Source organism: Anolis carolinensis, chromosome 3 (assembly GCF_035594765.1).
Source record: "Anolis carolinensis isolate JA03-04 chromosome 3, rAnoCar3.1.pri, whole genome shotgun sequence".
Taxonomy (NCBI): Eukaryota; Metazoa; Chordata; class Lepidosauria; order Squamata; family Dactyloidae; genus Anolis; species Anolis carolinensis.
Window position 1 is genome coordinate 217,623,171 of NC_085843.1, and position 13,292 is coordinate 217,636,462.

The 13,292-nt window shown below is 41.0% G+C and overlaps 1 protein-coding gene across 1 annotated transcript in view; it reads right to left on the minus strand.

Annotated features, from left to right (window-relative positions):
- Positions 1-3,374: 3,374 nt before the first annotated feature.
- LOC100565626 (microsomal triglyceride transfer protein large subunit) overlaps positions 3,375-13,292 on the minus strand; it is a 42,906-nt gene continuing 32,988 nt past the window's right edge. Inside the window, exons 16-18 of the mRNA XM_008106651.3 lie at positions 12,251-12,375; positions 8,997-9,167; positions 3,375-4,109 (exon numbers count right to left, since the gene is read on the minus strand). Coding sequence (XP_008104858.2) covers positions 3,959-4,109; positions 8,997-9,167; positions 12,251-12,375 — 447 coding nt within the window. The 3' untranslated portion in view covers positions 3,375-3,958. The remainder of the gene's footprint in view (positions 4,110-8,996; positions 9,168-12,250; positions 12,376-13,292) is intronic.

Here is a 13,292-nt window from a genome sequence, read left to right on the forward strand (position 1 = left end):
TTGCTATTGGGATTTACTCTTCATAAGGTGAGAATGGCTTTTTCTGCTCTTCACAAAAAATTTGGACTTTGCATGGCATGGTACCATGGTTTCTCACCTCCTGCTTAACATGCATTCAGCAGCTGTTCCATCCACCGCTGCCTTGACAACCTATTCTAATAAATGAACTTAGCTTGGGATTTTTAATCACCATTTGTTTTATACCTGGAAGTCATTTTATACAAATCATGTCATAGCCAGTTTTTTTTTTAACTTTCTTTCAAAAGGGGGGGGGGGGGGGAATCACCAGCAGTGCTTCTGCTTGACTGTCTTTTGTCTAAGTAAATGCAGTTTCTAGATAAAGATCTAAGTAAATAATCACATAAATAATATACTGGAACTCAAAAGAGTGATCGGATGATTTGTTGGGTTTTTATAGCACAATTTCCTCGAGGATGTTTATCAACCATCCCCTCCCCTCCAAGGCATTTTATCCTGTTCATTCTTTCAATATATTTGGACATAGACTTGGAGGTATCATTTCCCCTTTTCCACAATAGAGAATGGCTTGCTTTAAATGCTTGTGTGAAATACGGCTTTGCATAAAGCTGCTCTCTAAACAATCATCATTTCTCAATGTTTAGCTGGAAAAATTCCTTAACTGATCCACCCATACAGGATAAATGCATAGAAGTCACCAACAAGTCACCACAAGCATCCATATGATTTCTCCTGCAGAGTTAAAAGCCCCCATGCTTACTCAGAATTAAGTGTGATGTTGAATTGGGTTGAACTGGGACTGGGGGAGCCCTTTGCATATTTTAGCCTAGCATTTCCATCATCCACATTCAACATGGGCAAAATGGTCAGGGATTATAGGAGCTCACACTCAAAATGTCACCTGGGTAAGTCCTCTCTTCTCTCTGCTGCTGATCCCAAGAACCTGGAAGCTCACTTGGCGTGATCACATTTCAGGGAACACCCAGATGCATATGTTAGATCCCACTTCAAGCACAGGTTGACACATAAAAGTGCAAACCAAAGTTCACATTGTGGACTCCGTCACACTGGCCTCAACAGGTCTTTGACTTTTGTGCAGGCAGAAGTGAGCAAACACTGTTCAGGGCTATACTATTAATAGAAAGTTATTTGAACTGTATGCACTTCGTAATCACTAGGGGTCATTGATGATCTTTGTATGTAAAATGTCATTTATCTGGGGAGCCTGAATGTCAGTTTTCTTTGGAATGGAAAAGCAATGCAAGTGTTCTTTCAGTAGAGTTGGATCATGAAAGAGGGAGCAATGTTAGGTCTCCCAACAGAAATTACCTTCTGACATTCCTCTTGCAAGGACAAGAAAGGTCTACCATAATCAGAGTAAGCCTCTTTATTCTGAAAGCTATCAAGAAAAGAGCACATTTCCTGAAAGAAAATAAGGAAAATAAGTTTTTGACTGTAAATAGAAGGTTAGCTGCCATCATCTCCTCCTTTTGGCCTTGTTTTTCTTTGTCTTGTATTTTGAAATGGTCATATGACTGGTTAAATAATAATAATAATAATAATAATAATAATAATAATAATAATAATAATAATAATAATTCTGTGCTCCAACACAGCAGACAAAAAACCAGTACAAGAAAACCACACTGCAAACTAGAGCTGACAGCTGGCACAACAAAACATTGCATGGAAAGTTCCTTGACAAAATTGAAGGAAAAGCTGATAAGGAGAAGACCTGGCTATGGCTCACGAATGGGACCCTGAAGAAGGAAACAGAAGGCCTAATCCTTGCAGCCCAGGAGCAAGCCATCAGAACAAATGCAATTAAGGCCAAGATCGAAAAATCAGCTGATGACCCAAAATGCAGACTGTGCAAGGAAGCTGACGAAACCATTGATCATATCCTCAGCTGCTGTAAGAAAATCGCACAGACAGACTACAAACAGAAGCACAACTATGTGGCCCAAATGATCCATTGGAACTTATGCCTCAAGTACCACCTCCCAGCAGAAAAGAACTGGTGGGATCACAAACCAGCAAAGGTTGTGGAAAATGAACACGCAAAGATACTGTGGGACTTCCGAATCCAGACTGACAAAGTTCTGGAACACAACACACCAGACATCACAGTTGTGGAAAAGAAAAGGGTTTGAATAATTGATGTTGCCATCCCAGGTGACAGTCGCATTGATGAAAAACAACAGGAAAAACTCAGTCGCTATCAGGACCTCAAGATTGAACTTCAAAGACTCTGGCAGAAACCAGTGCAGGTGGTCCCGGTGGTGATGGGCACACTGGGTGCCATCCCAAAAGATCTCAGCCGGCATTTGGAAACAATAGACATTGACAAAATCACGATCTGCCAACTGCAAAAGGCCACCCTACTGGGATCTGCACGCATCATCCGAAAATACATCACACAGTCCTAGACACTTGGGAAGTGTTCGACTTGTGATTTTGTGATATGAAATCCAGCATATCTATCTTGTTTGCTGTGTCATACAACGTCGTTGTGTAAATAATAATAATAAGTCTGTGCTCCAACACAATAAGCAGTAAATCTCCCATTGATCTGATTGGTGTCAGGCTGCAACCTTAGCCATTTATTTGCCCACTGGGTGGGCAACAGAAAGTCCAAAAAAGAAAACGAGTGGTGTTATATAAAGGTTTTATTCCAATCTTCTTCAAACACAACTTGCAAAAATTACATCATTTCTCCCATAAAACAATAGGTTTCAAATCACTTTTGTTGTCAACCTAGTGTGCCCTCTAATATCATTTCTGCTGATATGGAGGTGATCATGTTCCTATATGTCAGTGGTTCTCAACCTTCCTAATGGCAGTTCCCTTAATACAGTTCCTCAAGCTGTGGTGACCCACAACCATAAAATTATTTCCGTTGCTATTTCATAACTGTAATTTTGCTACTGTTATGAATTGTAATGTAAATATCTGATGTGTTGGATGTATTTTCATTCACTGGACCAAATTTGGCACAAATACCCGATATGCCCAAATCTGAATACTGGTGGAGATGGGGCGGGGTTGATTTTGGGAGTCGTTGTCGCTGGGATCTATAGTTCACCTACAATCAAAGAGCTCCTGAACCCAGACCAAAATGGATCTGCACCAAACTTGGCACACTCCTAATCAAGGTGATTAATTACGACATTCACACCTTCCTCAAACAGACAAGTGTTCTTTCTCCCACCCTGGACCTTCCACAAATGTATAAACCTCCCTTGTTTAGTTTCCATATACCTCACAACCTCTGAGGATGCTTGCCATAGATGTGGGCAAAACGTCAGGACAGAATGCTTCTGGAACATAGCCATACAGCCCGGAAAATTCACAACAACCCAGTGGTTCCAACCATGAAAGCCTTCGACAACACATTGAATGTTTTGCTAAGCCTTTTTATTTTTCTTTCAAATGAGCACCGTTATAAGAAATGGAATGACTTTTGTGCAATGGCAGACTGATAGGCAAAGAATCCTCAAATAAAATTTAAGTAAAGGGGCCAATTGTGTTATAAGGCCTGCTGTTTTGTATGGTGGTTCAAATATATACATTTTATGTTGTGCAGTAATTTAAAAGGAAACTTGTGTAAGCTAATATATTGATGATAGGTAATGCCTAATGAGCTGCCAAAATTCTGCCATAATGTTTCAATACTGGAGATGTCAAGATAGGGTTTTTTTCCCTTATGTAGTGGACTTTCCATGTTCAACTAAATGTATATATTAAGATATATGTAAGAGCAGCCTTCTCCTGAACATGTTATACAACTGTACAATTCTAATTCATGCATATCTAAATACACTTATGAAGATGTAAGCCCCTGCACAGGATTCTGGCTAATGTCTTCATAAAAAACAAGGAGAATAAGAATGGCCCATTCACTTTAAACTTTGGTCGAGGACAGTCGGTGAGAAAAGAGGAAATGCAAGTCCAAACTGGTGGCACATGATTGCAGCTTTTATTGTTCCCTTGACCCTGAAAGCAAGATTTTGCACATTTCTGAGTTGGCTTGATGCAAGGGGACTTCGCGTCCTGGGATGGTGTTCTTCCTTCCTTTGCGGACGGTCGTACTGTGGTTTACAGAAGATTCAGAGACTGTGAAGATTTCTCTGTGAGGAGGGGGAGAAAATCATAGCATTGATACTAGCCCCATGCAGCACTTGGTGGTGTCTCAGACTGAGATCATACTTAATGCTGGTGAAGCATCAAACTCCATCCAAAAGGGCAACAATTGCCAGTCAGGTGAAGACACAACAAAGCTCATCTAGTACATATTAATTGCTGGTGTCTGTGTAGGAAGGGCAGAACTGCCACCTGGTGTAATTTGCCTGCAGCCTAGGGAAACCCGGATTTGCTTACAATTTCATATTGCCTACTTAGTTATATAACCAAAGTATGTAACCAAGATCATTATGTATCCCATACTTAGCTATGTAACAATCTAAGTTAGGTAAAGGTAAAGGTTTCCCCCTGATGTTAAGTCTAGTTGTGTCCGACTCTGGGGGTTGGTGCTCATCTCCATTTCTAAGCTGGAGCCGGCGTTGTCTGCAGACACCTCCAAGGTCATGTGGCCAGCATGACTGTATGGAGTGCCATTACCTTCCCGCCAGAGTGGTACCTATTGATCTATTCACACTTTAATGTTTTCAAACTGCTAGGTTAGCAGAAGCTGGGGCTAACAGCGGGAGCTCACCCCGCTCCCCGGAATTGAACTGCCGATCTTTCAGTAAGCAAGTTCAGCAGCTCAGTGGTTTAACCCGCTGCACTACAATCTAAGTTGCATCGTGATGTTTGCCAGTCTGACCACCTTCAATTACTGGGAAGCAGTTGCTGTGAGTGAAAGGTATTTGTTCCTCTAGGTTGGGAAGCACTCTCTACCTTGAGCAATTTACAATGTTACAGGCAGAAGCATGTTCCTTGTAGCAATTCCCCTTCACACTGGATATTGTTCACACAAGGTAGGTGGAAATGACAGGTGCTTTTCATTTGACTATCAACCTTATCAGATGGGGTAAATTTTAGAGGCAATGCTTGTGGTTCTTCAGTTTTTGTGAATTCGCCATTTGTGGCAATTCTGGAGGCACGTATGTGGTTGGAAGAAGCAAACACCGTCAAAACCTAGTAAGGGAGGGTTTGGGGACTTTCACAGTCCCTGCCTAAATTAGTATATAGGGGTGGTGAATATGAACCAGTCATGAACCTGTAACACTAGTACTTAATCATAGAGTTGGAAGAGAACTCACAGGCCATCCAGTCCAGCCCCCTGCCAAGAAGCAGGAAAATCACATTCAAAGCACCCCTGACAGATGGCCAGATAAAGTCCAACCCTGGCCTCTGTATGCTATCAACATTCAGAACTCGGAAAAGTTACTCCTTTGGATTACAACTCCCAGAAACATACTGGGTATTTCTAGAAGTTGTGGTCTGAAGGACGAAGTTTTCCAAGCTCTCCTGCTGATTGATAAATAGATGGCTACTCAAGACTGGTAAAAGATTCAGTGAAATTCTTCTTTCTCTTGAGTGTTAATTCCAAACCAACAGGTGATGTTTGTTTCACATCTCTGAAGTGTATGTGGCAGTGCCAAGACCCTTTCTTCAGAGAATAGGCTCATAACCTTGAATTAACCTTGGGAATTTTGCCAAGGGTGTCTGCTTCTGATGTCACACAGCAACAGAAACCTGCTCCGGGTCTATTTATGTCAAGGGCCATCCATGAAAGATTTATCAGCAACAACACAAGAAAGCAGTGATGTTCTGTCTGGTGGGAAATCAATCTTGGCAGAAGAGGCAGCTGTTTGGGTACCAAGGAGGGGATTTATCACTGAAGAGATGTCAAAAAGAAGCCAGTGTTCTTTGTAAGTGGGGCTCAGCTTAAGACTCTTTCCTCTGGCATTGCCCAAGGCTTCCATTAACCTCCCAGTGACCTTCTGAGGCTTTATGAGAACCCACTTTAGCTTCAACTGTGGGCACTGAATTCATTATCTCTCATTTAAAAAGGAGCAGGGTGATAAATAATTGCTCTGCACAGTTAGCTGATATCCCAGCTGCCTGGGAGGTCTGGGATTTAGGACACATTCCACTATGAAAAGCAGCATGTCTAAGGACGAATACTGCTGCACCCACTAAGACTTTTTATCTCTCCATTGTTTGATTTCTTTGAATTTATATTCCGCTCAAGTATCATGTATTGTTGTGGAAGAGTTAACAATAACAACATTGAATGAAACAAATGCAAAAACAAATTTGTGCACAGGATTCAATGCACAGGGTGAAGTTGTGACCCACTGTGGTTGTACGCCTTCAAGTCATTTCTGAGTTCTGAGGAGCTAAAATGAACCTGTCACAGGGCTTTCTTTGCAAGATTTGTTTATAGGGCTTGCTTTCATCTTCCTCTGAGGATGAGAATGACTTGCCCAAGGTCACCCAGTGGATTTCCCAAGCCAAGCGAGGCTTGAAAACCTGGCTTCTAGAGTGGTACCCAAATGCTTAAACTATACATCACACTGGCTTTAGCAGCCCATTACAGTCTCTGTAATAATCACATTGGCAACATCTACAATTTTCTCTCACTTTTGCTCTCTTAACACCATGTAACAAAATTTGAAACATTTTCTGTTTCTGATTTGAAAGTACAATTTCCTGTTTAACTGTGCGGTACTTATTTTGAAAGCAGTTTACACTTCAGAAACTTTTTTTTTGTGGCTGCCACAAACTATGTTGAATTGGTTGAGGCTAGAGGAGATATTCATTGAAAAATTATAGAAAAATGTCCTGCAGGATGTCCTGCAAAACCGAAGTGTTTGCAGTTTAATAAACTTTTTCATGTTTCTTATGATAGAACCAATTAGGAAATGACATTTATAACCCAGGAACAAAAATTGTATTACTGAGCCTCCGGTGGCTCAGTGTGTTAAAGCGCTGAGCTGTTGAACTTGCAGACCGAAAGGTCCCAGGTTCAAATCCCGGGAGTGGAATGAGCACCCGCTGTTAGCCCAGGCTCCTGTCAACCTAGCAGTTCGAAAACATGCAAATGTGAGTAGATCAATAGGTACCGCTCCAGCGGGAAGGTAACGGCGCTCCATGCAGTCATGCCGACCACATGACCTGGAGTGTCTATGGACAACGTCGGCTCCTCGGCTTAGAAATGGAGATGAGCACCAACCCCCAGAGTCAGACATGACTGGACTTAATGTCAGGGGAAACCTTTACCTTATGATCTACTTGGAGGAGCATTAACTGCATAGCAGGGGTTGGAATACATGAGTCATGTGGTTTCTTCCAACTCTATTATTCTATGATTCTATGATTTTATGACTAAACTGTTGCCAAAGCAACTATGAACTTGAACATGGAGCATCTCCCCCTAAGTATACCCGCCTGAGAACAAAGATCTGGTGGATTCCTTTGTGTTTGGTTTGGTATGGGAAGAGCTCTATGAATGACCACACTAGGTGACAAACCTAGTCATGCCACTGAAGTAGCTATCTGTGCTACACTGAAGTAGCTATCTGTGATTCACTGCAGACCCATGGCATGTTTCCAGGAAATTATGCAATTCAGATAATAGTTTGGCACAAATATGATACCACTCCTTGGCACATTGGAGGGAAAAGCTAGTCTACCAGATAAAATAGCTGAAAATATCTCCTTGGCTGTTGTAACAACTGATTTAGGGTTATGTTTAAATTGATGTTCAGTAGCTGAGCACAACACAATGTAAAAATTCCACAACCAGAACTACACTACAGCTTTCCTCACAATCTTCCTCTGAACTCATCATTTAGCCCAGTGCCCTTCCTACCTTCTAGGGGATCAGAGAAATATCTGGCTATGTCTCCATCACTAGATGAAGATTGAAGATATCATCTATTAACATCTATGGGCTCCTCTGGAAGTTCATTTAACATTATGTATCTGGTTATGCAGATGGAACCACATTCTTCCTTGAACCCACTCATCAACTTTTTACCAGCCACTGAATGGCTGTTGGAGAAGAGGACAGAAGCAGTTAAAAGTGAATCCTGAGTTGAGATTTCATTATTATAGAGGGAGAAAAAAAGTAGATATGTAAAGGGAAAATAAAGGGGAAAAAAACATTAAGTCTACTTGCATCTGACTCTGAGGGTTGGTGTTCATCTCCATTTCTAAGCCGAAGAGCCAGCATTGTCCGTAGACACCTCCAAGGTCATGACTGCATGGAGCGCTGTTACCTTCCCGTCAGAGCAGTATCTATTGATCTATTCACATTTGCATGTTTTTGAACTGCTAGATTGACAGAAGCTGGAGCTGACAGCGGGAACTTACTCCTCTCCCTGGATTCGAACTGACAACCTTTTGGTCAGCAAGTTCAGCAGCTCAGTGGTTTAACCCACTAATCTCCATGATGACCAAAAATGACACACACAAGTATATACTGGACTTGTGTTTGTGATCCGAGTATTGGAATATGATTCTGGAGATCACAGGTCCTTCCACACAGCCATATAATCCAGAATATCACACAGATAATCCACAACATCTGCTTTGAACTGGGTTACCTGAGTCCACATTGCCATATAATCCAGTTCAATGTGGAAGGGGCCCATGTTTTGATTCCCTGTTTAGCAATGGAAACCCTTTGAGTGACCTTGGGACAATCAGGCATTCAACCCCAGAAAACCAAATGACAGGTACATTTTAGTGATATCATAAGTCAGAAATTATTTTAAGGCACACAACAAGAGATGTCTCTAACGAGACACCAGCCTCTAAGTATGTTGGATCTATGATTATAGTTAAATTTAAAGTTGTGATCAATATGATGAACATACATGCTTGAACCGCAACTGCAGTCATACTTGGCAACATGGCACTGTAGTATGTGACTGGTCCTACATCTGTTCTACGTCTAAGGAAAGTGAAAGTTAGCTGCAATGGTTTACTTAGGAGTATTTTAAACTACCATTAGTTTGGCTCTGACTGCTATGAAATGTGTTGGCCTGAAATCAACAGCTTACCTGTAAGAGACTTGTTCCTCTGTTAGTTGCAGACACATGAGCACTGGGTTGTCGGAAAGTTTTGAAGCAGTATTAAAATTGGTGGCCATTTCTGCCTCTGTTTGGCTTTTGATACTGGCTTGAAAGAATGGGGCATCCAATTCTGCTTGGAAATCAATGGTCAGGGCACCCCTGTAATTGTTAAGAGAAACAAAACACCAACAATGTATTTTGGGAAAAAATGGTGTCCCCTTATTAGCAAAGGTTAGTGATTTTATTTGTAGGGTTGCTTGGTACCATGTTTCACAAGAAAATAAAGAAAGCTCAACTCAATTAGATGAAAAGGTTATCTAGTATATTATTCTGTTCTCCATAATGGCCAAGAAGGTATCTCTGGGGCCCCTTTTACACTGCCATATAATCTATATTATCAGAACAGATTATCCACATTATCCCCTTTGAACTGGATTATATGAGTCTACACTGCCATAGTAACCTATGGATGTGAGAGCTGGACCATAAGGAAGGTTGAGTGAAGGAACTTTTGAACTGTGGTGTTGGAAGAAAATTCTGACTGCAAGAAGATCCAACTAGTCCATACTCCAGGAATTAATTCCCGGCTGTTCACTGGAGGGAAAAATATTAGAGGCAAAGCTGAAGTACTTTGGTCACATCATGAGAAGACAGGAAAGCTTAGAAGAGATCATGATACTGGGGAAAAAGGAAGGAAAAAAGGAAGAGAGGCTGACCAAGGGCAAGATGGATGTATAGTATCCTTGAAGTGACTGGCTTCATCTTGAAGGAACTGGGGGCAGTGATAGCCGACAGGAAGCGCTGGTGTGGGCTGGTCCATGAGGTCATGAAGAGTCGGAAGCAACTGAATGAATAAACAACAACACACTGCCATATAATCCAGTTCATGGCACATAATCTGAATTTTCTATCTCCTAATACTTTTCAACACTTATATGAAACTGCTGGGTGAGGTCACACAGAGTTTTAGAGTTCAGTGCCATCTCTATGCAGATGACACTCAACTCTATTACTCTTTTCCACCAAATTCCAAGGAAGCCTCCTGGATCATGGACTAGTGCCCAGACGCTGTGATGGACTGGATAAGGGCTAACAAACTGAAGCTTAATCCAGACAAGACAGAGGTCCTCCCGGTGAGTTGCAGGGTCGATCAGGGTATTGGATGGCAATCTGTGCTTGATGGGGTTACACATCCCCTGAGGACACAGGTCCGCAGTCTGGGGTTCTTCCTGGACTCGGCGATGATGCTTGACACTCAGGTGTCGGCGGTAGCTGGAAAGACTTTCACAAAGTTAATACTTGTGCACCAGCTGCAACACCTTAGTTACATGCAGATTGGATTACTGCAACACACTCTATGTGAGGCTGCCTTTGAAGACGGCTCAGAGACTGCAACTGGTGCAAAGGTTGGCACAAAAGGTCTGACCCTTTGAGTATATTCTTTGCTGACCACAGTTTTTACATGTTCATGTTTGATGTTGTCCAGCTGTAGAATGCCCCCATGATGTTGTCCAGCTGTAGAATGCCTCGGTCTGGTGACACTTTATCGTTTGGTCAATAGGCATATTTATGCCCCCACTTTCAATGATTTTCCCTTCTTCAATGCCACTGTCGAATTATTATTATTATTATTATTATTATTATTATTATTATTATTATTATTATTATTATTATTATTGGATTGTTGTGCATTTTTGGGTGGTATGGCTATGTTACAGAAGCAATTTCTCCTGACGTTTCACCCACATCTGTCCATGAGGCATATTTTTTATGACAGAGTTGAAGGGGCCTGGAAAGCTCATAAGAAGCATGTTAAGGCGTACTTGTTCTCCTGCAACTAATATTCAGAGTTAGGCTGAATCTCATCCTGGGGGTGGCATCAGCATCAGGAACCAGTTATATGCCCAAGCCCTGCTTAAATTATAGAGGTTAACCTATAACTTGAGGTTGGGTCTAGATATATAAAAGACTGAAGATGTGAGACACAAGTTTAATCAGACAATGCTTTTATGTTATGTTCTGCTGTTCAAAATGATAGCTGATTGAAATTGTGCATCATTCACTTGCCATAATTGCAGTTTATTTCAGCTGCAATAATGCCAACATCATCACCCCATTTGCCTTGCCCTGCCCTTCATGATTGGTTTGCCTCGATACATTTGTTTAATAAATATATGTGAAGGTAAAGGATTCCCCTGACATTAAGTCTAGGCGCATCCGACTCTGGAGGTTGGTACTCATTTCCATTTCTATGCCAAAGAGCCGGCATTGTCTGTAGACACCTCCAAGGTCATGTGGCCGGCATGACTTCATGGAGCACTGTTATCTTCCCGCTGGAGCGGTACCATTGATCTACTCACATTTGCATGTTTTCAAACTGCTAGGTTCATAGAAGCTGGGGCTAACAGTGGGAGCTCACCCTGAGATGAAAGTGAGACTAAACCACTGCTGTGATGGTATAACAGCATGGTGTCATAAGGGCTACAGGTAAAAACAAGGACAGAACACCATTTAACTGAGATATCAAGCTGGTTGTGACTAAAAGCACTAAACTTTATTATCTGTAAATCTTCCACTCGGTGCTTGCTACTTCCTTTATTGAACCAGCTATAAAGCATGATCATCAAAAAGCAGAGGCATAGACCCATAATGTAAAGTATTGTAAGTTATAAAAGGTCTAAATAGTATTAGCTTAGCAAAGGAAATTTCCCTAGATGTGTTCGGAGAACTCAGCCTGGGCACATTATATTTTTGAATTCCAGCTCTCCAAATTCTCCCCTTTTGCAATATCTTGCTGTGAAAGTTGTTCTGAGTCCCCTTTGGGGTGAGAAGGATGGGATATCAATCAATCAATCAATCAATAATAAATAGGCAGAACACGATAAATAGGGAGGATGTGTAAATATGAGATGGGGTGAGAAAGCATGTAAAGTGCCCATTCCGCCAGTGCTGTTAAATTTATTCTCAATAATCTTTTCTCTTTAGTTGCTACATCTATGACCCCCCTGCCATATAAAATCCAGATTATATGCTGTGCACTGGATTATTTGGAAGTGTAGACACATATAATCCAGTTCAAAGCAGATGATGTGGATCATCTGATTTGATAATCTGGATTATATGACAGCGTAGAAGGGGTCTATGTTAGAAGACCTTGCCTGTCTGGAGATGCTTCTAGGTTGTGTGCCATTTTTGTGCTAACTTCCACCATAACCAGGGGGAGAAGAAATAGAAGCACATACCTTGTTTTAATGCCTGTTTTCAGTTCTTGCTCCCACATATTCATATTGATATCAGATGAAACATCTAATCCAAGTCCTCCTTGAAGAGTAACCACACTTTGCAAACCAGATTGAAGTGGGATTGCCTAGGTAGTAGAGGAATATCGAGATCATTCAGAGTAATCGTCTGTAACTTACAGTGCAATCTTATCTGTTCTGAAATGACTCCCTCAGAGTTCAATGGATAAATCAGTAAGTCAGATAAGTTTTGCATATGTCCCATCTTATTATTTGAAGACTAGACTGGAGGAGGCAGTCGTTGCTTGTTGCTCTCATAAAGGAAGGAAAAAGAGGGCTTTCTTAAACCAATAATAATTTTTTATTGCCAGTGGATTGACTACATTTTTGGTTTGTCCGTTTTCTGTATAAACATAAAGATTAGACGGTTTACTGACTCTGGAGCATCCGATGTATAATTGCTCATGAGAGAAGCAATAATTTTTTTAATTAAATCTGCACACTTGCAAAGATTGCCCCTGCGCTTTATTGATAGTCATAGCGAACGCAAGGCATATTGGAAATTGAAGTTGTTTGAACTTGAACGCTATGTCGGTTGGAATGAGTGATATTCGTGGAAGTAGTACATCCTCACCTTTATGAGGTCCAATCAGAATTGTTGCTTTAATTAATTTTTCTTCAATTTAATTAATTTAATTAAAATTTTCTTCAATTTTTAAACTTCTAATCGTATGCCATTGCATAACTTTGGCTGATTGACGTTTCGTAGTAATATAATTGGCACTCCATTTTTTTAATTCAGAATGTGTGATGGTAATCCGGGTATCTTGAGAGAATTAAGAAATTCCATTGGAAAGTTCACCACTTCATTTTGGTTCATTACGGAGTCAATGGATTTGTATGTCACTGTTTCATCTGTGATTTTCTTTAGAATGATGTTATTCATCTCGTGTACGTCGACATTTTTAGCAGCTAGAATGGCTATTCCACTCAACCATGCGTGATTTTGATAGTTTGTTTCAATGTTTTGGAAAACCTTGTCTAC